The sequence below is a fragment of the Magnolia sinica genome, chromosome 16, assembly GCF_029962835.1.
Source record: "Magnolia sinica isolate HGM2019 chromosome 16, MsV1, whole genome shotgun sequence".
Lineage (NCBI taxonomy): Eukaryota > Viridiplantae > Streptophyta > Magnoliopsida > Magnoliales > Magnoliaceae > Magnolia > Magnolia sinica.
The window spans coordinates 38,225,610-38,251,746 of record NC_080588.1 but is presented as its reverse complement, the minus strand read 5'-3'; the positions used below and the strand labels follow the sequence as shown (position 1 = coordinate 38,251,746).

General features: G+C 38.9%; 1 protein-coding gene across 1 annotated transcript in view; it reads right to left on the bottom strand.

The window, feature by feature from the left end:
- LOC131229275 (calcium-dependent lipid-binding protein) overlaps window positions 1-26,137 on the bottom strand; it is a 92,378-nt gene that overhangs the window by 40,371 nt on the left and 25,870 nt on the right. The window contains exons 5-8 of the mRNA XM_058225178.1: window positions 24,508-24,626; window positions 24,194-24,292; window positions 6,543-6,623; window positions 6,329-6,414 (exon numbers count right to left, since the gene is read on the bottom strand). Of these exons, the coding sequence (XP_058081161.1) occupies window positions 6,329-6,414; window positions 6,543-6,623; window positions 24,194-24,292; window positions 24,508-24,626 (385 nt within the window). The remainder of the gene's footprint in view (window positions 1-6,328; window positions 6,415-6,542; window positions 6,624-24,193; window positions 24,293-24,507; window positions 24,627-26,137) is intronic.

Here is a 26,137-nt window from a genome sequence, read left to right as displayed (position 1 = left end):
GATGAATGGCATAATGGGATTGGCATAGCTGACCCCAATTAGTTGGGATAAGGCTTTAATGATAACAATGATGATGAACAAACCACAAACCATAATGAATGTCCAAGTGCTTCAAAGTACTTCTGAGTAAGTGCAGAACAAAACTGTATCTTCTGAGAACTAATTTTCAAAGGAGTTATAGTTAGGAAGGTAATGTTGCCGTTCTTATTATCGTTGCCATAGAGACAGAGACATGAAACCAAAGGTGCTAAAAGGGTATTTAGCAATGCATTGCAAGTATCTTTCAAGTGTGATGAAGGAAGATCACCTTATAAATGTTATTAAGAGATGCAGAAACTCTGTTGCACATCTTTTCTAAACACCTAATCATTGAGTGACACTTGAAAGAAGACTGGAACAAAGCAGGAGAACAGCACAAAGATGTGAAGATCAAGTGGTTGTGAACTGAGGTTGATCCTAGGTATTTTGATGAGTTAAGTCAACCGGCGCATTCGACCTGTTCTGACTTGGATCTGGAATGGATCCAGATATGGGGTCCATTTGGTCAGATGCATGTCTAGGAACTAGGATCCAATAATAATCAGATCAGATCCAGGTTTATGTCAGTCAAACCTGTCAATCCTTGCTATAATTAGCACATCCACCAAGGTTACCAAGATCGTGGTACAGTAACAGGTACACAGTACGCCACTTCCTCCAATACATGGGACACTATGGGTGAATCATGTGGGTCACTCCAGTATACCACACGAATAGTATTTTATATATATATATATATATATATATATATATATATATATATATTGCACAAATCAAAGTACAAATCTCTACATTCTAGATATAGAGAAATGCTCCAGTTCTCTCAGACCACTATAAGTTATAGCTCCTAGGTGCATTGGTTCACATGGACAGTTAAGTTACAGTGCTCCTAGGTGCATTGGTTCACTTGGACAGTCCATTCAATTGATCTGAACTGTCCATGAAGTCCAGGACACATTTTGTAGGCTATCTTACAAAAATCATACTGATTGGACAATCCAATCCTCTTTTAAAAAAAAATAATAATAATAATAAATCTAGCCTTACTTTCTACAGCCCTCCATTTTTGCAGCCATGTATGGTATGGTTACGATTGCCTAATGAAAGTGACTCTTTAGAATCATAAGAAATCCAAGATAGGCCCTATCAAATAGATGGATCAATCTGTTGATTAGACCTATTTTTGGGTAATTTTCTTGGCTATCCATATTGAAGACGATTGATCAAATGGTTTATGTTTGACAGATCGGCCTGATATTTGCCTACTAGTGCATGAAATGTGTACTAAACCTAATGAACAGTCTAGATCAAAGGATTGGGCTAGCCAAGTGTCCCAATGCAACTAGGAACAATATAACTTATGGTGCTCCGAGAGCACTGGAGCATCTCTCCTAGATATAAAGGTACATTAGAACTTAACCACCATTAAGAGAATAGAAATGCAAGTTCAGGTCCATAAAAATAGCTATCTTGATCACAAATGTCCCTTAATTGGATGGAGTGGTTTGGGCCGTAAGGGAGTTGTGATTTAGGAACCTCGATTTCAATGGTGTTAGTAACTATATCATTAATTTACATTAACTCTGTACTAGTGCGTGCGTGCGTGCGTGTGTGTGTGTGTGTGTGTGTGTGTGTGTGTGTATAAAAAATCAAGGTTCCTAAATCACAACTCCCTTACAGCCCAAACCACTCCATCCAATTAAGGGACATTTGTGATGAGGTCGAGCTGTGTGGGCCCACTGTGATGTGTGTCGAACATCTACCCCATCAGTCAGATGCGCCATTCCATGGTGGGCCATGGGCTTAAAAATCAAGTCAATCTGTGACTTAGGTGAGCCATGCTATATACAATAGTTGAGAGGGGTTACCTCCCATTAAAATCTACATAATCATTTATTGGTTCCACCGAGATATGGTTCACAAATCTAGCCCATCCACTGTGTGTGTCCTACATGGATGAGGGGTCATACCAAGTTTCAGCCGCATCCAAAACTTAGGTGGGCCCCACCAAGTGCTTTTATATATTGTAGGCATGTCTTCACATGGTTTTAGATGGCATGGCCCACCTGAGTTCTGTATATAGCTGATTTTTGGGATATCCCATAACGTAAAGGGGACCCATCAAATGTACGGTGTTGATGTTCGACACACATCACGGTGGAGCCCACACAGCTTGACCTCATGGGAAGTTACCATGAGGTCGACCTCATAAATAGCTCCCGTAGCGTGGCTGTAGCGTCCTAAATAGCGTAAATCCCCCGTAGCGTACGCTACAGGGGTCATAGCGTATACTACAACTACATAGGGAAAGCTACAATGTATTTTTTTACTATTTTATTTTTTTATTACTTTTTTATTGTTTTCTTTGTATCTAATGTTGAGGAATGTGACACTTGTATTGTACTTGATACTTTTAACCTATGGGATTTTTATTTCTTCTCATAATTGTGATGTGGTTTCAATTAGACATTATTAATTAAAGTGGTTTGCTTAGAAAGTTGTTGATGTGATAATTATTTGATTTGGCTTATAAATGTGGATTGGCTTTTGATAAATGATAACTAATAAATTGTTTGAACATGCTTATAATTGATAAAATGAATCATCTTTTAGGCATTTTTATATTTTTTTTCCACTATTTATTATATGTCCTATTTTTTAAATTAAAAAAAGAAGTATTGCGTAGCTTACGCTATGTATTTACGCTACATGCTATAGAGGGCTGAGCGCTACGCATAACGCTACACACTATAGAGGGTTGAGCGTTACACATCACGCTACCGCTATTTCAAACACACACACACACACACACACACACACACACATGCTCAGCTGCACACCAATTCTCGCTAGTTCTCATGAGAACTTTTTGAGAACTCATTTTCGGTGATATGAGCCCAAAATCTGAACTGTCAACCTAATGTAGCACCCCATGAAACCCCTAGGGCCCAACTTTCACCCTGATACAAAACTTTGGTGGGCCACGACGAAAGAGAGAGGCAAGTCAAGGGAGGAAACTATTTCCTATTGACATGGCCCACTAGAGTTTTGGATCAGGGTAAAGGTTGGGCCCTGGGGGTTTTATGGGGTGCTACATCAGGTGGAAGGTTTGGATTTTGGGTTCATATCACAGGAAATGAGTTCTCAAAAAGTTCTCACGATAACTCGTGAGAATTGGTGTGCAGCTGAGCATTCCTATATATATATATATATATATATATATATATATATATATATATATATATATATATATATATATATATATATATATAGCAAATAAAATGCAAATCTATGTTCAAAGAACTTAGATCTATGTTGTTTAAACATAGATAAACAACATAGATCTTCGTTCCCCTAAAGAAATCTTGGGAAAAAGAAAAAGAAAGGGAATTCAAAAATGCCTGAAACATTGCCCAAAAATACAAAAATAATTTAAATCCAGTAGCAAATTGTAAATCTATGTGCAAAACAAATATAGATTTACCTAAATCTATCATTCATTTCCCTAAAATTATTTTAAAAAACAATAAAAATTTCATAAAATGCCCAAAAAATTAACACGAAAATACGAAAAAAAAAGTTGAAAATTTTATTTAATCAATGCATGTGTGAAAATCTGTAGATCCATAGTATTAAAAGATTATTCATGCATCATTACAACAAAGAGTAGAAATTTTTTTTTATATAATAAACTTCAATTTTCAGAAAATTCCAACGTAAATAAAAAATAAAATAAAAATGGAGAAAACCACCAAATTGAAAACAAATCAAGCACGATTTGATCGATTTAGTGTTATAGTGTTCATTTGATTTTATTCTAGTAACAACAAACAAACAAACAAAAACTTTTTTTTTAACCTTTTTCTATTTTTTTTTTTAATTCCATTTTCTAATTTTCCAAATCGACTACCGGACCTTCAATCCTTCAATACCTAGTTTCGATCTTCAAAATTGTCATAGATCTGGTCCGAAATAGGCCTTAAACAATCCCTCATTGAAAAAATTCCGTTAAGGAGAAGGGGAAATTTTTAAAAAGGGGGGCGGTTGGGGGTATTTAAGCCTATATTGGTCGGACCGACAAGGGTACAGGATATCAATGCCGATACAGGCCGTATCGGGCCAGTACAATATCTTTTTTTCCAACAAGGGCTGATACGTACCCGTATCAGGTAATGTATTGTGCCAATAAGGATATGATATGTCCATATCAGCTAATACAATACTGATATTTATAACCATGCTTGGATAGAAAACCTAGGTTCTTAATTCTTATACTCAAAACTATATCATCTTTGTTTCTGATTTTAGAACCAAAAAAAGATTTGCCAAGATCACTAGAAAGACTTGACCTACTCCCACATCAGCCCATGAGTAAGAATTTGATTAACTAGGTTTGAAACTTGGATTTGATCAATTTGAACTGAAATGATTTCATTCTATGAAATGAAGTCTAATCTGCTAATGTCATTTTCCTGCAAAACCATCTTAGAATCGAAATATTTGCAATGAAAACAACTATAGAACATTCCTAAGGAATCCTTCAACAACATGAAATTGGGATAATAATATAGTAAAAAACATAAAAAGCCATTGTCATCATCAAAGACTCCCCAGCAATTTGGAGACAACATTTAAATGGTAGATTGGCAAGAGTTTAAATGGCCAGCCGCCCACTAGATATCAGCCTCCTCTCTAAACCAGGCTCTAGAGCCATAGTCTGGACATGCCAGAGCAATTTCTAATTATTTCAAATGTAATATTTTGCATTTGTAATTCAAAAAGAAAAAAAAATTCAAAAAATTCAAAATCAAAGAAATTGAAATGTTTATCTAGTTTGATAAACGTGGAGTGTTGGAGTATTTCTATTGATCAGTCATGTCATATAGGCCCCAGTCACACATCAAATTGCTTCGATTTGAATTATTCGGAGGATACCTTACGTATATCAAAAGGATGTACAATCAAACCTATTTTTTGATTCAATCGAAATCCAAAGAAGTTAATATGGTACCTAAACAACGATAGATATGTAAAAAGCGGGTTCGATTACGCCTATTACTAATCCTAAATGGAATGTAATGATGTAGGGATCCATATGTAAACATAGTATCTATTTACATATGCTCGAATGACCCCTTCTCATAATGAGAATGCACATAACCTTATTCCATGTGCTAGAGAGGACTCCACAATCCAAAATGGCATTGTGTACATAAGTCCTAATATGGTGAACATATTAGCATTGTTCCTGTAAAAGAACCAACTCCCAGGGATGATTGATTTCTCTCAAGAGCTTGTAGCTCTTCAGCCATGACCTCTCTCCAACATGATTGATATGATGCTTCATAAAATTAGAGATAGGGGGGGTGCACCTGAGCTCCTTGAGAGATCCTCTCTTGGGGGTTTTAGGTTCGTATTAGGCTTATATCATATCGTTAGATATGGCCAAACGCATACTTAGATATGTTCCCATATGGCTATATCTTAACATCGCTTGCTTTAATGGCAAAGGAAAATTTTATTAGCACCAAACAAAAACAGAGGTAAGGACGGTGGATGATGACGAGTCATCCCACTTCTTCCTAAATTGCAGAAAGAATTGGATCCCCCCAAATATGCAAAATGTTTTCCCATTCACAGCCCTTAAACTGGGGGCTCCTCAATGCCTAAAAAGTCTTTGGCATTAGTTGGAACTCATTGTAAGACGTATTCAGTACTACATTCAAAAATTTAGTCAGGGCATCTATGACTAGTATAACTTATAAGATCCAAATATTCAATAAAATATGCATATCCTGCTAGAGAATATCCCAATCCAAAGGCAAGACATGTACAAAAGTCCTAACATGGTGATACTAGTATTTTGCTCTATACACCACTGCATCTTTCTAGATCATTTAATGTGCTATAGTATTATACTATTATTATACCATTCATGAATCTATTTTAGAGTAACAGTTGGTTTATAAATCCTAACAAGTTTCCTTTTTTACTACTTTAAGAAAAAGTATTCAAGAACAAAGACTTACTGTACCAAGGGCAGCAAGAACAAACAAATCTGCATCATACCTGAGACTACGAACAAATGACCCATATGCTTCTTATGGTCACTACTACTACAATGGTAATTAGCATACAAAATAAATTTTTGGATTAGTTGCAACAAAATAACATTGTGCATACAGCATAAAGCCATGTTAGCCTCAAATCAAATACATAATAATTCAATAACAAAAGGCGGATAGAAAGAGAGAGAGAAACAAAAACAGAAAAGACATTTCGTGCTTACCTTGTATCCACAGGTACACCCCCAATCGGAACAACAATCCTATGGGGCCACTGCAGCATATCTGTGATAATTGACTCTACAGTATCCTACCGAAGGGAAATGTTACGTGGCAAAATTATTAGAAAATATATGATGAAAGTAACATCTGTCTCTTGAATATAGAAATAGAACCAAAAAAGATCAAGAAAAGATTTGACAATAAGCTAAAACTTACATCAATCATATCTGAAAGTCCAGGAATCGCAGTCAAGCTTCCTCCAACAGCTTTCAATGTATAATCTATTTTAGGCTTTGGCTGGATACATATGCACCATTGCTTTTCAATATTAGACTACTGATTTCGACTTGCATCAAATATGAAAGTCGAAACACATCCAAGAAGTTAATCTCAATGTGTTGAAATAAAAGATTGAAAGGGGGGAAAAAAACACACATCAACAGCTAATATGAAAGGTGGCCCTTTAGCTGCTTGATTCCATCACCTGTGCAGTGTGACAAATATCGCCAAGATTTTGACAACATGGCGTTAAATACACTAAACGATACTATTGCAAGAATATCATGATATTTTCAAAATATCGTTGATCTTAAAATATTCCATTTTTAATGCAATGTTATCAAGACATTAACTGGAAAAATAGTACAAACGTTTAAGAATTTCTTATAATCTTATATGTTAATGTAGAATAAATATTTTTTAAATAAACTTATTTTTGGCAAGATTTTCCCGATAGCAACCTGAGAAAAACCTCAATTTGAAAAACTCCTGAGAAATTTCTGGGCCAAAAATTGCCAAGAACGAGTTTGTCACTATGCACCTGTCTAGGCTGGCCTCGAAATATGGAAAGGTTAATGTCTCACAGTTCTATCAGTGGGAGGGGTCGTCACTGGTGCGGATTCAAACTTTCAGGAGGAATCTCAGGGAAGAAGAAATGGATGCAGAGTAGTATCATTACTTCGGATGCTGAACGATGTGTTAATCGCCAGAAGGCCAGCGCTTGATTATGGACTTTCAAGCCGAATAGGTATTTTTCTGTCAGATTCATGCATCGACCCCGATAGCAGGCGAAATTTTAAGAATTCCCTGGACATAGGTTGTCTGGATGATCAATGTTCCACTGAAGGTTAAGTGTTTTCTGATAGGAGGCATGCATAAACAAAATTCTGACAGTAGATGTGACTATGAAATGACTGAAGAAACACAGAACATCTCCAATCTGCTTTTTCTTGCAGGATATGGAACAGAATCTGCTTAAAAATCAGGCAGGCTTGGATGATTTCCGATTCTGGGGGGAGCATTGAGACAGTGGTGGACTCTGTGCTTGGGGGTATGCTGGTAAAAAGCTTTGGGTTTCTTTTGCCAAATCCGCCATGTGGTGCATTTGGTTGGAAGGAAGTAGGCGGATCTTTCAAGGCAAATCTAGATCAGTGAGGATCAGTTGCTTGACCATCTGCTGGGCGGTGGGCCTCAGCTGCCAATAAATCATTGAGGTATTCACTGTCACTCTTTTGATGGTAATGTGGAGGGTTCTTAGCTTGCAGATCTCTGAAGCGTGATCCAACCAAGGTATCCCGTATCAGTAACAGTGGCTGTAACGGTCACCACCGTTACTGATACGGGTATCGGCCGTAACGGCCAATACGGGAGTGTAACGACCGTTAAAACCTTCGTAACAGTTGAAAATTTTCTTTTGCCCAAAAAATTCTGAAAAAATATCTAGAAAATCCAGAATAATGTAAATATTCCAAATATATGTTCATTTTTTGTTTTGAACATGTTTATGGCAGTGTAACGATCCACTCTTTGGTGAGAGTGTTGTATCGGGTTGTCTAGTGAATTTGTGAACATGATTATGTCTCTAATGTTAACACATCACAATCAAGCACTAGAACTAGAAATCAGAAAAAGCATAAATACGACCTTTTCAATTAAAAAAATGATCCTTGGAGCTTCTATTCGCTCAAATCACTTCAATCTATGGTTTTAATATTAAAAACTATAGTAAGAAAGGTCAAAATCTGTTGTAAAATGACCTAAGAGAGTTTTTGGAATGAGAAAAGTGAGAAAATGAGAAGAAATTTTGATTTAAATAGAAAAAAAAAAAAGTGGCTTTTTTTCAACCATTACAAGAGTAACGGTTGTTATGCCTCGTAATAGCCTTTATGGCCACTGTAACGGCCGATACGGTCCTAAAAAACCAATTGCCCCGTTTCACCCTTGTATCGCGTAACGGTCATGGCCATTACCTATACGTATCGGCCTTTATAGGCGTATCGTACTGGATACGGAACACCTTGGATCCAACCTAGAGATGGCAGACTACAGCCACGGGCTATTTCAAGCTGAATTTCAATGGGTGCTCATTAGAAACTCAAGCCCTGCCAAAATCGGAGATGTGATTTTGGATAGTGCGGGTCGATCCATCCTAGAGTTCACCAGCCCAGCAGGTCATTGTGAATCCAATGTGGCTGAAGTCGCTGTAGTTGCACAAGGGGTCAAGCCTCGGCTTCATCCTTTATTCCCTTTGATCTTCAAAGGGGACTCGAAATTGGTAATCATGTGGTTGAGAGTTGGTCGCATGCCATGGAAATTCGAATGAGTTATTGGTCGAACTTTCTCATTTGCCAAGATCTGACAACTCTAAAGCAGCTATACTAGCAAAAGCTGGGGCTTCTGCCATGGAACTGTCAATTTGCTACATTCTTAATAGGATAGTTTGTTTGCATGGAGCCAGGCTCTTCAGATGTTTTTTTTGAGCTAGTGCTGGTGTGTTTCTTTGTATTATGTTGTATCCTTTTATCCTTTCATTGTTGGCTTTTCTAATGAAATTATCCACTAAATAAAAGAAAAGAAAAAAAAAAACTAATATAAGTGGAGGCAACGAAATAGTACGAAAATCTAGGATGGAGGGGAGTCGGATTAGAGCAGAATGAGGAGGCCAAATAGATAGTTGAAAAGAGGAATAAATAAGAAAAGAAGAAGAGAAGGAGAAAGAAGAACAAAAGAGAATGTTTGGAGGAAAGGAAAAAAGCTCCTTGCATTCCAGCCCCCTTTTCTATTTATATAAAAGGAACTTCAAAAAAAATGTAGAGAAGCCCATACTCTTAGCTCATATTACAAAAGAGGCCCTTTCTAAACACTTCTCGACACTCTCCCTCAAGTTGTGCATAGATATCTATCATGCATAGCTTGCTAAGAACATATATTAATTTTGACTTAATAACTCCCTTAGTTAAAACCCTAAGAACCCAACCTAACTGGACATGAACGAACATTTCTTAAGGTTAGCGTATAATTTCTCTGCCCTAAGGACGCTACAGACCAACTGCAAATGTTCAAGGTGTGATTCCCTAGTGGTGTTATAGATAGGGGTGTACATCGAGTCGAACCGAGTCGAGCTGGCCTCAGCTCGACTCGGCTCGGCCACTAGCTGACCTCAACTCGAACTCGACTCGGCTCGGTCCTCGAGCCTGACTGGCCAGCTTGGCTCAGTTCGGTCAGCAGCTCGGGCCAGCTCGAGCCAAGTTCGAGCCAAGATCAAGCCGAGTTTGCCATTTAGGTATTTCCACAAACACCTGAACTACAACTTCAAAATCCCATTGTTTTACAAACAGAAGCAATGGTTTTACAGGTATTTTATCAAACACCTTTGAAGCAACATAAAAACCAAGAAAAACAAAGAGAAAAAGGGTATTTGTTTCATGTACATACCTTCCTTGCCACCAACCACATTTCGTTGAGTCATTTTATCAAACAGTTGGTGAGCAACATCAATGGCAAAGTAACTGTGTCACCGAACTGGTTCGATCCGAGTTCGATTCAAGCTGGATTTGAGCTGGATTCGATCCGAGTCGAGTCGAGTCAAGCTGGGGCCTGCTCGAACTCATTTTCGAGCTCAAAAAATTAGCTCGATTCGGCTCGAACTCAGCTTCGAACCGAGTCAAATCGAGCTTTTTCGAGTCGAGCGAGCTAACCGAGTTAGCTCAGTTCGTGTACACCCCTAGTTATAGATCAAGATATCGTCGAAGTACACCTCTAAGAATTTTCCCATGAACGGTCTCAAGACCTGGGTCATCACCCGCATGAAAGTGTTGAGTGTGTTAGTCAAGTCAAAAGGCATGACCAACCACTCATATAGCCCATCCTTCGTCTTGAAAGTTGTCTTCCATTCATCACCGGGGCGTATACAGATTTGGTGATACCCACTCTTGAGATCTATTTTGGAAAAAATGGTAGATTTAGCCATCATGTCTAACATGAAGCCTAGGTATGGGAAACATATACTTGACCGTGGATTTTGTTGATGGCTCTACTGTCCACACACATGCGCCAAGTATCGTCTTTCTTAAGTGTCAGTAAAGCGGGTACGGCACACGGGTTCATGCTCTCTTGGATGAAACCCTTTCACAAGAGCTCATCTACCTGCTTCTACAATTTTGCATGCTCTGCAGGGTTCATCCTATAGTGAGGAAGATTTGGTAGAGTTGACCCAGGGACAAGATCAATGGCATGTTGGATGTCCCTCATGAGTGGCAACTCATCCGGCAAATCCTTAGGGAATACATCTCTGTACTCTTAAGACCGGGGCTACCTCGTGGGGTAACCCTACTGGTACCTCTAGTGTAGCCTCTCTAGCCACTAAGGCATACACCGTAAAATCCTCCTCAGTCTCTCTTTCAAACTCTTTAGTTGCAATGATGTGGAGAGACTTGGGTGTGGATTTCCTCACTTCTTTAGGCTCACTAGCCTTCTCACCTTTCTTCTGTGCAGTGTTTTGTGGTGGCATAGGATTAATTTTGATCTTCTTGCCATTATGCATGAAGGTACACGCATTAGAACGGCCGTAGATTGTGACGTCATTATCAAATAGCTACGGTCTGCCTAGGATGATGTGACCTACATCCATGGGCAACACATCACACCACAGAGACTCCTTATAAGACCCGAACTCGATGAGTATAAGACATCGATGGGTGATAGGAAGGGAAGTCTTGTCTACCCATGAGACTTTGTACGAGTTAGGATGAGGGGTGGCCTTTAACTTTAGATGGCCTAAGGTGCTAGTGGAAATTACATTCTAGCAACTCTCACTGTCCACTATCACCTTACAATTTTTCTCGCCACACTTCGCGATCGTGTAGAAAATAGTGTTGCAATGCTAGTCAACACTACTTCTAGTCTGGGCTATAGCACACCTAACAACTGCTAATGCGGCATCATCACCCACCTCATCCTCATCACTCAATGATCCTATGGGCTGATATTCTTCGACTTCAGAGTTGCCCTAATCATACTCGTTATCCTGGGAATCGCCTATAACCAAGGCTTTTCCTTTGCTCTTAGTGGGACACTGAGTTGCAAAATGGCCAACATTTCCACATTCGTAACATCGCACATTCTGTCCTCCACTTGGATCAGCACCAAGGACTCCTTTTCCCTTGTCATCCCTAGGCTTAGGCGGAACATTCGCATGCACCCTGAGTTGATTACCAATGTTGGGTCTAATTCCCTGAGAACCAGTCCTAACATTAGAGTATTGGGAATCGAACCGTCTTGTGAGAGGAGTCTTCAGATACTGCTCTAATTCCTACATCACTTGGTACAAATTGTCCAAATCTGTCATGGGACGAGCCCAAAGCTCACGTTGAAGATCCGATCGAAGGCCCATCTTGAAACGCATGAGCATTACTAGAGGGTCTTCCTCATTGTTACACCGCACCATAAATTCCTCAATTTTTGCGATGTATTCCGTGACAGACATAGATCCTTGGCGTAAAGATTGTCATTGTTCCAGGGGCTTCTGGCGATAAGAGATAGGGAGGTACTTCTCTCTTAACATAGTTTTCATCTCACTCCATTGGGTAACGGGAGCTCCTCCCACCCGTTCAATCCTACACTCATTATTGGTCCAATACATCGCTGCTTACCTCACAAGCTTCATTTTGGCAAACCGCACTTGTTGGTTCTCTGACATCTCATGCCACTCAAAATAGTGGTCCATGTCAGCTAACTAATTAATGAATACCTTGGGGTCAAAGCGACCATCAAAGCTCGGGCCATAAATCTTGACATTCTTTATGGCCCTCTCATCATGATCAAAGCAGTCCTAATATGCCCGTTCTCTACCCACATGCCCGCCATTGGTGGGAGTTTGTCTTGGGGCTGGCCCCTCACCAACACCACCTGCTTGCAACTGCACATCTCCCACAACAGTGGGGTTTTCCCTTTGGGATGCCTCTAATCACTCAAGTCTAGCCTCGGTGACGGTCAGTTTCCATTTGATATTTTTGTTGGATGTCTCTATGGCAGTTATCTTTTAGAGTAATTGAGCGAGGTGGTCGCTTAATTGCTCATTACTCATGATAGGGTGTTGGCCAAAACCTTTACCCCTTCTAGTAAGCATACACCAAAAACTCTCAAGGTTCGAAAAGACCTCAATATGGATGTATGATCCTATTTCTATATGATGTATGAATGCTGCAGATTTTCAAATTTAACTAGAATGAAAACACAAATCTAGAAATTCAGATTTATATCTCGTAGGACTGTGAATCTGAAAAATCAGGTTTGCAATTTTTGTGGGACGTAGATCTGGAATTATCTAGACAATCCTAGATGAGAAAACGGATGATCCTAAGTTCAGATAACTCGATCTAACAAAAACCATGCAAAACCTAAAGCTTTGATACCAAATTTGACGTAGGACGGTCTAACTAGAATGCATGTGTGAGCACAAAAATGATTCAAGGAAATAAACTAAGCAAATCAATTAAAATGTTCACATTCCACATCATCATAAAGATAATAATAAAGAGAACATGCAATGGTTGCAGACCATCATCACAATCCTGCGGTACCGTATTCAAATCATGTGTGGATTGGATTCGGCGAGGGATGGGACCTCCCAATCTTGCATGGTTTTAATCCGACAATCAAGGCAGCTTCTCTAGTCCAGGAAATCAAAGGATTTCTGGAATAAGGATGGCTGGAAAATTTGAGAGAGGGTTCTAATCAATTCTCAGATTTTCAGGGTCAATAGCAGCCAAAAAAAAGGACTAGGCTTGGAAAGAGAAGAAGAAGGTTGGAGGGCTAGAAATAAAAGTTAGGAGAAGAAAAGAAATTAGGGGAGGAGAAGAACTTACCACAGAGAGAAAGGGGAAGGAGGCACCAAGCTTTCATTAAAAAATAAAAAATAAAAAAAAAATCATTCCGTTTAGGGCAGAAAGCACCCTATTTATAAAATTCAGATTTAAAAGAAAATTACTAAAATACCCCTATAACAAAAGTAAAAAAAAAAAAAAAAAAGTGCAGAACAAAGCCTTCTAAAAAATATTAAAAAATAAAAATAAAAATCACATGTAACAGATCAGTCTTCTAACTCATCCTACACGTGTCCTCCCAATGTGGGGCCTTCAATTGATCCAAGGACACGTGTAAGGTCTTCAAAATCATCCTTAAGTTGTGAATGTAATCAAATCTTCAAAATCATCATTTAGTTGTGCCATGAACCATCATCGAGCCATAAAGATGTATTTGTCGGCTGCCTTCGTCTATGATAAACTTTGAAGGGCTTGATGTCTACATCAGAATTGCTTTAAAAAAAATCAAATTTATATCGAGGTTTAGGGGATTTGGGAAGGGATTTTTAAAAAGGATGAAATCCGGGTGAAATTTTCGGCCTATTGAACATATTCATAGGGGCTTCCGGTAGCAAGCAAGTGGCTTTAATGGATAAGAAGACAAGTGGGTTTCGTCTTCCAAACAGAGTCGGGCGTCCTCCTTACAAGGGAGTGGATTCGGTGCAACTTCGGTTGCATTTAAGACTGTACGTCCCTTACAATGGGACCCACCTTGATGTATATATTTTATATTCATTCTGCCCATCAGTTTGGAGAGATCAATTTAGGTCATGAGACAAAGAATGAGGCACATCCAAAGCTCAAATGGACCCATCACAGAAAGTAGTGGGGAATGAACGCTTACCATTAAGAACTTCTTGAGGGCCATATATGTTTTTGATCACATTGATATTTGTGTTTTCCCTTCATCCATCTCAAATAAACATCATGGTGGGCCCTAGAAAAGTTTTAAATTTCAACGATGAGAGTCACTGTCCCCACCGTTTTCTGTGGTGGGGTCCACTTGAGCTTAGGATCAACCTCATTCTTTGGCTCATGCCCTAAAATGATCTCTCCAAATGATTGGACAGTGTGGATATAACACATACATCGTGGTGGTAGACCATGGTCAAGGTCCCATCCACTTCGTCAACGTGGACTGGGGAGTAACCCAACTCAGGCACGATTTGGGGGATCCTCGTTTTCACTCAGTGTATCCCTAACTGTAGGGCCCATTATATGCCTTACATCCATATCGTCCATCCATTTTGAAAGCTCATTTTAGGGCATAATCCCAAAAATGAAGTAGATCCAAATCTTAGATGGACCATACTACAGTTAACAGTGTGAATTGATTGTCTAACGTTGAAAAATTCTTAAGGGCCATTGAAGTTTTCAATCAAGCTTATATTTGTTTTTTCCCTTCATCCAGGTTTGTGTGACCTTATGAACAGGTTGGATCTCAAATAAACATCATGGTGGGCCCTAGGAAGGTTTCAACGGTATTCATCACTGTCCCCACTGTTTTCTGTGGTGGGATCCACTTGAGCTTTGGATGGGCGTCATTCTTTGGCTCATAACTTAGAATGATCTCTCCAAATGGATGGATGGTGTGGATACAACACATACATCATAGTGGGGCCCACAGTCAAGGTCCCACCCACATTATTATTCTGCGTGGATTGGGCATAGGATGCAGATTTCCCGTGAAAAGCCTTTCACAGGAAGTTCCTGTGCTAGGATGCTAGGTGGGGCCTACTGTAATGTTTGTGATAAATCCACACTGTCCATCTATTTTGGGAGTTCATTTTAGGACATGCAACCAAAAATGAAGTGGATCCAAAACTCAACTGGGCCGCACGAGAGGAAACAGTGGGGATTCAGTGACCACCATTTGAAACATCCGTATGGCCACAAAGTTTCATATCAGGCTAAGTTTTTCGTGTTTTCACTTCATCAGAGATTCAGAGTAGGAATTATTCGTACCCGTTTCGCCCGTATCCTGTTTCGGCCAATCAAAGTGAAATACGTGTGATCTGTACAGATATGCATGGTGTACCAGAGGATTTTTCTGCAAATATGTACAGTGAATCCTCGAAAAGTGGGATTATAACATATCAGTGGCCACTGAGTGTCACTAGAATAGTCGAGAAGGGTAACAGCTAAGCTTAGATGGTCGCATGACAGGTGGCGAAAGAAGAGATGAAGCAGAAAGTGGGAAGCATCTAGAAGCCAAATAGTGCATAACGGTTATAATAATCGTCGAAACGTGGGAAGAATCAGGAACGGCTCGATTAAGCTATAAATAGCATAGGAATTCAACAGAATAAATCGTCTTATACCAAACCCAAACAAACCAAACTTATCTTTCAATTATCTTTTTATCAGTCAATTTACATTCCATAGTGTAATCTTTTACTGTTCCTGTTGAGTAAATTACATTACTTAGTGTAATCTTTTACTTTTTAGCTTGCTGATTTACAATCCTTAGCATAATCCGTAGCAGTAATCTAGTCTTTAGTTGTAATGGGAGTTTACGCTCATACGCTGGACTTTGTTCAATTATCGGAGAGGTGTCCTTCATTAGTTCACAGCGACCGACTGTAAGGATTTCTTTCTCATTTCATTTAATTTTGTATTGAAAAGTCTTTTCGTTTGGCAGGCAAAGGAGTAACCCATCATCAGAGGACGAACCCCACCCTCTAAATATCGCCTGATTCAATTTACACATTTAACGAGTGGCCGAATAGGCAACCGATCTCCTCAGATCTCAGTCATACACTACGTGTCTGCTTATCTTGGCGCTTGGGTTCATTGTTGTTCGGTTCGAATTGGAGCCACAAATTCAATTCCGGCATGCCAGCACACTATGTAATAGAATAACGATGAACAGGAATGACCTTATAAATGGTTTGGATGGCATATAAACATCAAGGTAGATCCCAGGAAGGTTTAAACGGTAGCAAACTCTTTCCTTGATTTTACCTCTCGTCCGGCCCACTTAAGTTTTGGATCCACTTCATTTTTGGTCACGTCCTAAAATGAGCTCACAAAATGGATGGACAGTTTGGATTTCTCACAAACATCACGGCCAAGGTGTTCCATAACGGTAATGGTGGTTGTAACGGCTACTACCGTTACCTTTACGATACAGGGCGTAACGGTTGTTACGGCACCGTAACGGCCGTTACGGTCCCGTAACGGCCTCTCTTATTTATTTAGTTATTGAAAAAACCCCCCAAAAAACTTGTATCTGCCTTGTAATGTTGAATAAAAAGTATGAAAAACCTGTATCTGTCCCGTAATAGACCATTACAGGGCTATTATGGCTTTTATAGGGGACGTAATGTGCTGTTAATGGCAATTATAAGTCATTTTTTTTTTCCATAACAGTTGTTACGGCCATTACGACCGCGTAACATGTAACGTTTACCACCATTACCTTTACATAACGGCCTTTACGGCCCTGTAACGGCCTTTACGGCACACCATGATCACGGTAGACCCCACCTAGCATCCCAGCATAGGAACTTCCTGCTTTCGCAAGAAATCTAGGTCCACCAGAACAACGCAACTTGGGTAAGACCCCAGAACCAGCGATGTGGGTGAGGCCCTGACCGTAGGGCCCACCTCGATAGGTGTATTATACATCCACGCTATCCATATGTTTTTCCATATTATTTTAGTATATGATCCCAAAAATGAAGTTTATACAACTTTCAGGTAGACCACACCACTGGAAAAAGTGAACATTGAACTTCCACCATTAAAAGCTTCCTAGCGTCCACAATAATATTTATTGAACATCCAACCTATTGATAAGCTCATACATATCTGGATGAAAAGAAAAAGCAATATCAGCTTGATCTAAAACTTTTGTGCCCGTAAAAGGTTTTCAATAGTCATTAATCACTGGTTCTTGTGGTGCAGTCCACCATTAAAAACTTCCTAAGGCCCACTGTTTCTTGTGGTGTGGTGCACCTGAGAATTGGATCTGCTTCATTTTTGGGCCCATGCCCCAAAATGAGTTTGGCAAGAAAGATGGATAGTGTAGATATACCACACACACATTGAGGTGGGGCCCACATAATAATAATTGTCTAATGGTCTTATTTTAACAATTAAGTGTCCACTTATCAGCGGTTACAATTTTATTGCCCTAATAATAATTGTGTTTTCATACATGTCTTGATACATTTATAAATATTATGCATCATATTTGAATATAGTTGTTTTAGTTCAATCAAACAACGCATAGCTTAGGACCCTATACAAAGGAAACCTATTATGTGCACTTCTTTTTTAAGATTTTATTATTAAAAAGTGTGTATTAAAGTCTTTTTTTTAATAATCCTTGAAGTTTCATTGAAAAATTCAACCATTTCCCCATGTTTCCCAAAAAGTGCAATAAATTATGTGCTACAAACGATATATCATGTGCAATAACCGATACGTATCTATATCCCAAGGGTGCGATACATTGCGCGATACCGATATTTCGAACATTGCTTATGATTAAGATCAATAGGAGTGCTTGCTGGTCGAGAACCTAGCCTATCAATCTCTTTTAAAAGGTCCAAGGTATACTTTCTCTAAGAAATAAAGATACCTTTCTTTGATCCACCGACCTCTATACCTACCTAGAAAATCTTTCAAAATTCCTACATCCTTAATCTCATATTCTTTTGCCAAAAATTCCTTCTAGTTTTGAATCTACTAGAAAGCATTTCATGATACCACAATACATCCACATACACAATCAAAGCTGTAATCAACTATTCATGTCACCTAAAAAAGAGTATGGTTGGCGTGACTCTAGGAATAACTAATCCTCTTAACTGCCTGACTGAACCTCTCAAACCAAGTCTGAGGAGATTGATTGAGCCCATAAATAGATTTCTTCAACCTACAAAATTCCCCTTCACTGTTGAGGAACAAACCAGGTGGAGAAGATATATACACTTCCTCCTTTATATCCCTATGGAGACGTGTAATTTTCACATCTAGCTAAATACAACAGTCAAGAAAAGTTTGGTGCAAGGGATGGTAGAACTCACAAGGAGTTCATCTTGGCTACAGGTGCAAACACTTTCGTGTAGTAAATCCTATATGTCTAAGTGTACCCCTTAGCAACAAGCCTAGCTTCATAACTTCCAATAGAACCACCTACCTTGTGTTTTACTGTGAAAACCCATTTACAACCCACGGGCTTCTACCAATTCTCAAGTGTCATCTTTATTAAAGACTACCTCTTGGAATCTAGAAGACAAAGAAACAGAAGAAATTGAAGTCAATAAATATTAATAAGGAGACAAGGTTGCATATGAGTCAAACTTAAACATAGGACACAAAGTACATTGACGCTTCCCTTTTAGCAAGACAATTGGATAACCATCCTCAGAGGAAGAAGGAACAGATAAAGGAGAGGAATTACCTGGTTCCAAGGATATGCAACTAGTGAGTAGATGACAAGGTGTTACATATCCGTTACGATACGGCCGTTAAGGCCGATACATGTATGTAACAGTCGTGACCATTACGCGATACAAGGGTGAAACGGGATAGTTTGGTTTTTTTGAACCATATTGACCGTTACAAAGGCCATTACGAGGCATAACGACCGTTACCCCCGGAATGATCGAAGAAAGACTTCTTTTTCTTACATATATTCATTTTTTCCTCAATTTTCCACTTTTCTCATTCCAAAAACTTTCCTAAATCACTCTACAACGGATTTCGACCACTCATACTATAGTTTTTAGGATTAAAATAGTAGATTGAAGCGGTTTGAGTGAAAATAAGCTACAAAGGCCATTTTTTCAAAAAATCCAAAAAAGTGATATACATGCATTTTTTTCCGATTTCTATTTCTAATGCTTGATTGTGATGTGAAAATATTAGAGACACAACCATGTTCATAAATTCACCATATAACCCAATACAACACTCTCACTAAAGAGTTGACCATTCCACTACCATAAACATGTTCAAAACAAAAAATTAATACAATTTTGGAATATTTACATTATTCTAGATTTTCTAGATATTATTTCAAAAAAATTTAGGCAAAATTTTTTTGAACCGTCACAAAGGTCATAACAGTCATTACACGCCCATATCGGCCATTACAACCGATACCCATATTGGTAACAGTGGTGACAGTTACAACCATCGTTATCGATATGGAATATCCTGGCCAAGGTATGTCGTATCCGTTGCGATACAGCCATAAAGACCGATACATATATGTAATGGTCGTGACCACTACGCGATACGGGGGTGAAACAGGGCAGTTGGTTTTTTGGAACCGTATCGGCCATTACAGGAGACGTAACAGTTGAAAAACGACCACTTTTGATGCATGACAATTAACCACTTGCTCTAAAAGCTTAAACTGATAGAGTATGGCGAATTAATCCCTTTATCTTATAGCCTAGGCCCCAAATCCATGGGTTAGGTCGTCAGTCGAACCTTCCTTGTGGGCCCCAAATCCATGGGTTCCGCGGGCCACCCACCTCGAGTGTGCCTTGCATCCCACAAGCCACACCCCACTCGAGCCCGGTGTGAAAATGCCCCTTGATTTATCAACCCCGGTGAGGAGTCTCAAACATGAGACCTCTTGCTCTAATACCAATTTGATGTAGGGCAATTAACCACTTGCTCTAAAAGCTCGAACTGATAGAGTAAGGGGAATTTATCCCTTTATCTTATAACACGGGCCCCAAATCCATGGGTTATGTCATTGGCCGAACCCTCCTTGTGGGCCCCAAATCCATGGGTTCCGCCTCACACGGGCCCCAAATCCATGGGTTCCACAGGCCACCCACCCCGAGTGTGCCCCTGCATCCCACTGGCCACCCCACTCGAGCCCGATGTGAAAATGCCCCCACATTAACTTTTCTCTATTTAAATCCATCTTTCTCCTCAATTTTTCACTTTTCCCATTCCAAAAATTCTCATAGATCATTCTACAATAGATTTCGGCCAACTCTTACTAAAGTTTTTAGGATTAAAATTGTAGATTAATATGATTTGAGCAATAGAAGCTCTGAGGGCCTTTTAAAAAAAACAGAAGAAAAAAGTGGTATTTATGCCTTTATTTCCAATTTCTAGTTCTGATGCTTTATTGTGATGTGTAAACATTAGAGACATATAAACATGTTCATAAATTCACCGGACTGCCCGATACAACAATCTTACCAAAGAGTGGACCGTTACGTTACCATAAACAAGTTCACAATAAAAAAATGAATACATAATTGGAATGTTTACATTATTATGTATTTTCTAGATATTTTTCCATAACTTTTTGGGCAAAAAAATAATTCAAACATTACAGGGGTTACAATGGTCGTTACGCTCCCATATCGATCGTTATGGCCAATACCCAAATTGGTAATGGTGGTGACCGTTACGGCCACAATTACCGATACAGAATACCTTGGTCGTGACACTGATCGTGGTGGTCGTGGTAGTTGAGTCCGCAATGGACAAGCACAAGGACGTGATGAACCACATCTTTGTACACATTGTGGAGACACAAATCACTTCGTTGATAGAGGATGGGATCTTGTTGGATGTCCATCTTAGGTTGAAGTATTTGTAGCCAATAGTGCCTCCGCAAGTTCTAAGAAGATTTCACTTTAGCTTGCAGTGGTGAAGCCTTCCTTGAGTGATTCAATTCTTGTCTCGTGAGGCCTACAATACATTGATGCGACTTCATATTCGTGATGTTCCTGACACTTTCAGAGCCATGATAGCCCAGTCAGGTACTACTCTCGACGTGTCCTCTTCTCCTCCTTGGGTCATTGACTCTAGAGCCACCTCTCACATGACTACTAGGTCTCATTTGTTTAGTTCTTATCTTCCTTCTAGCTAGTTACTGTTGCAGATGGAAACAAAACTCTTGTATTTAGAACGGGTTCCATCAAGCTTTTTCTCTATATGCGTTTGTCATCAGTTCTACATGTCTGTAACTTTTCCCTTAATCTATTATCTATTAGTTGACTCACGAAATCATTGCATTGTTTAGTAACCTTCTTCCATTCTCACTGTGTGTTTCAAGACCTCCGAACGAAGCAAATGATTGGTGGAGGTTGTGAACATGAAGGCATTTATGTCCTGGATGATGCATCTGCGATGGCATATAGTGGCTTTTCCTTAAATAGAGAGTCAATATCTAGATGGCATTGCCACTTAGGGCACATATCCTTGTCTAGGTTAAAACTTTTGTTTCCTGCAATTTATGTATTACTTCATATTGTGAAACTTGTGAGTTCTCTGAACATCATTGGAATGTCTTTCCTCCTAGTTTGTCTGAGGAAACCCAACCATTTGAGTTACTGCACTCCGATGTTTGGGGTCCTGCTCCTGTTATCTCTCTTTTTGGATATAAATACTTTATTACTTTCATTGATGATTGTACCTAGATGATATAGGCTTATCTTTAAAATCTACACATGAAGTGTTTGATATGTTTAAGGTATTGTATAATGAAGTGGCTACCTAATTTCAATGTCCTATCAAAATTCTACACTCTGACAATGGGGCGAGCATATCTCGCGTGCTTTTTTGTCCTTCTTGCAATACCATGGTGTTTTATCTTGTACTCCATGTCCATGAACCCCTCAACAAAATGGTGTCATTGAGTGAAAGAATTGTCACCTTCTTGACGTCATCCATGCTCTCTTACTTGGTATGAATCTTCAGAAACAATATTGGGATGATGCCTTGCTTACTGATGTATTTTTTATTAGTTGCATTCCATCCAGAATAGAATCGCACGCATTTTGAACATTTGCATCCCCATAATAGAATTGCACGCGTTTTGTTCAAAATTCTTGACAGTAGTAATGGTAAGTTGAGTCCACAGGCGATGAATTGCATCTTCTCGGGGAACTCTCGATTGCAAAAGCAATATAAATGTTATGAACCTCTGACTTGTAAGAAATGTATCAGCTGATGAAGGGAAATATTTACATAATCCTCTTACCGGTTAAGGGGAGCATGTGCAATCTTAACTCTATACCCCTTCATATCTCGTCTTGATGAAGCCCCTACTCCATCTATTTCAAAGCCTATCCTTGTGTATCATCCACAAACTAAATCCTCTATTGATCAGTGGCCCATCATTTCATCCACTTCAGCCAGTGGTTCAGGAATAAGCTCCCCATCTCCTGATGATCTTCCCATTGCCTTACACAAGCCTCCCCAGACGTGCAAAAAGCATCCCATTAGCAATTTTGTTTCTTATCACTATCTTTCACCTTCCCGTCATTTGCAACTTCCATATCCTCCTCTGTTACCCGCATAATTTGAAGGAAGCTATGAGTAGCCTTAACTGGACTAAGGCTTTGATAGAAGAAATGCAGGCGTTGTAGAAGAACAATACCTAGGAGTTAGTTCCCTTACCTCTCCCTTGCCTCCAAGAAAACAGACAATTAGATGTCGATGGCTTTATACTATTAAGTATCTTCCAAATGGTTTTATTGATAGATATAAGGCACAGCTAGTTACAAAGGGTTATACTCAAACGTATGGAGTGGACTGCTTTGAGATTTTATCACCTGTAGCCAAGCTTAACTCTGTTCAATGTGGTTACCTCCTTGGCAATCAACTCGTCTTCGCCCCTATTTCAACTAGATGTAAATAATGTATTCTTACCAGGTGATCTTGTGATCTTGTCAAGGTCTATATGGATCAACCCCCAAGTTTCACCATATGTCACAGCTCGACTCGAGGAGTCCATCTATGGTCTCAAACAATCCCCACGTGCCTGGTTTGATAAATTCAGTGATTCTCTTATGAACTTTGAATTTGTTCATAGCCAAGTCAATCACTCTCTATTCATCCGTTGTCGACCCACCGGGATTATGGTGTTGATTGCCTACATAGATGACATTGTGTTGTCCGTTGAAGATACTGAAGGAATGGTGGCCATAAAATCCTCCCTCAAAACTGGATTTGAAATCAAAGATCTTGAGATTCTTCGATACTTTCTGAGCATTTAAGTTGCACGGTCTAAGTCTGGAGTTGTGCTCTCTTAAAGGAAATATGCTCTTGATCTTCTTGATCTTTCACACCTTTTGGGTTTTGGCCTGATACCACTCTTGGACCACGATTTCTCCACCAAATTCATGTTTTGATGTGAAACAACTTGAGTTTGTTAATGCAGCAATAAACACAATCCCAAAAAAAATGGCAAAAAATTTCCCTAATTTTTCTAGAAATTTTTTTTTTAATACAAGAATATCACATGTTCCCTAGTACCGGTCGATTCTTCCAAAACATTGCAAGTATCCTAGCGACACATTGGAACTTTATAACATGAGTTGTGCCGAGATACCACGATATTATGGAAATAACGAGTTATTGACCGCTATTTGCAATATTATCGTCAATATCGATCATATCCTTGGATTTTAACATCACACACTTGTGATATCAATAATTTTTTTTTCTTTTTGATAGTTAAGTATGGGCTCAAACCTCTAACCTTAATGTTGATACACACTCTGTCTACCACTGAGCCACAAGCTCAAACCTATATACTTGTGATATCAATAATATCAGACGATATATCATTACATTGAACATTGGGTCAGAGAACCTCTCTACTCATCTCTACTCCACAAATTTCTACACCATAAAAATTGGCAGTAACACACAGTTAGAGATTATTTCAATGACATGTATATTATTTTTGAAATTACATAAGCAGGTCAAGGAAGATTTCAGTTGGCATACATCAGAAAGGAGAGCTAGAACGACAGCCGAAATGCAAGGTATCTCTTCAGAAAGTTGGAAGATAACACGTATAACAGTGAAGACCTGAAGATCCTTCAACTGCAGCCACAAGACAACTTCCAGTTAGTCGCATTTGAGAGATGCCAAAATACCTAAATCAGAACACTTGGCATAGTTTCTGTGAATATTGAAAAATGACATAATTCAGTATCTAAATATCAGGTAAACATATATTCAACAGCAACAATGCTTCTAAGAAAACTAAAGCCTTTGTAGTATTTGCATTATTAAAAGTAGCACTTCAATTTGTGAACCTGAATGGGTAGTGAAGCAACAAGCGCTTCAACAGCTAGGATGATGCTTGGGTTACCACCCCATCGGAAGTCAATATCCATTGTGATTTGACCTTTCTTAAAGCTCTGAACACGTATGCCTGCATCAAGTGAATCATGGTTTAAATTTGTGCACCCTTGTATCGATGTAAAAGAAACTTCTTCCTTCTTTGTGAATAGTAACGATGATTTTATAAAAGGAAAAAAGAAGGACAAGATGCTCAGAGCCAAACAAAAGCATGGATGATGAAGAATCATCTAATTAACAATAAAGTTCCAACGGTGAATTCCAGATTGCTCCTTTCTTGAAGTTAAGAAGGTTCAAAGCTATAGCTGTCCCAATAAACAAAACACACAATATACAAAAACATATATGTATGCATATATGATGTAAATTTGTGCACCCTTGTATCGATGTAAAAGAAACTTCTTCCTTCTTTGTGAATAGTAACAATGATTTTATAAAAGGAAAAAAGAAGGACAAGATGCTCAGAGCCAAACAAAAGCATGGATGATGAAGAATCATCTAATTAACAATAAAGTTCCAACGGTGAATTCCAGATTGCTCCTTTCTTGAAGTTAAGAAGGTTCAAAGCTATAGCTGTCCCAATAAACAAAACACACAATATACGAAAACATATATGTATGCATATATGAGGCATGCTCACCTGTCTAATCCGAACGGTCCATGTGATGCGGAATCCCATGCTCCATTTTAGAAGCTTGCTACAATATAATTTAGAGATTTTCAGCCATCTTCTTTATCTCATTATTCTAAAAATCATGAACAAGGTGATACTCTGATTGCATTTTTCAATTGGAGATCTGATCTACTAGAAGCACATCAAGTATGTGCCTCCAGATTGTTTACAAATGACACGTATTAGTGTATGATGATCAAAATCAAGCATCCTGGAGGTTTCTCCACTGATTGAGCACGAAATAAAAACTACTTTCTATGGGACTAATCTACCCAGTGAACAAACCTTTACAACTGAAAGTGAGCAATTGCTGACTGTGCTTTTAGTGTCCATTTGTATTCCACCTATTTAATGGCTAGGAATGTCCAAACATTGATTCTCAGGCTGAACAATTCACTATTTAAACTACCAAATTAATGGTTCCATTCTAGATCATGTGTGCCACGAATGCAGCAACGAAATTGAGACACTCTACCTTAAAAGTACCCTTGTTTGTCAATATATGTTAGTGTTGAGTTAGTCTGTCAAGTGAGCCCCAAATTGAAGATTAACAAGACCAAAGACTCAGCCAGCTTGAAGAAGTTCAAGTGTTCACATAGGTAAACAAGCCTCACTTCCCTAACCAAACCCCTAAGGTATATGACTTCTTTTATAAGAACCTAATCTTACCCACAAATTGTATTTTCAATCCTTGGTAAGCTTAGTTTAGTTTATTTCTAGGGTTGGTGGAAAGATGAATTAAATAGGTAAACTTCATGTCCTGTCGATTGCATCGAAGTGCAATCGAGGATGTTTTCGATGGAATCGAACTATATTCGATAGCATCGAAATCCGAGCCTAATAATCCAGCAACAAACTGAATATACTGGGTATTGTCGATTGCATCGAAGGAAGCTTGATGGCTTCGAAAC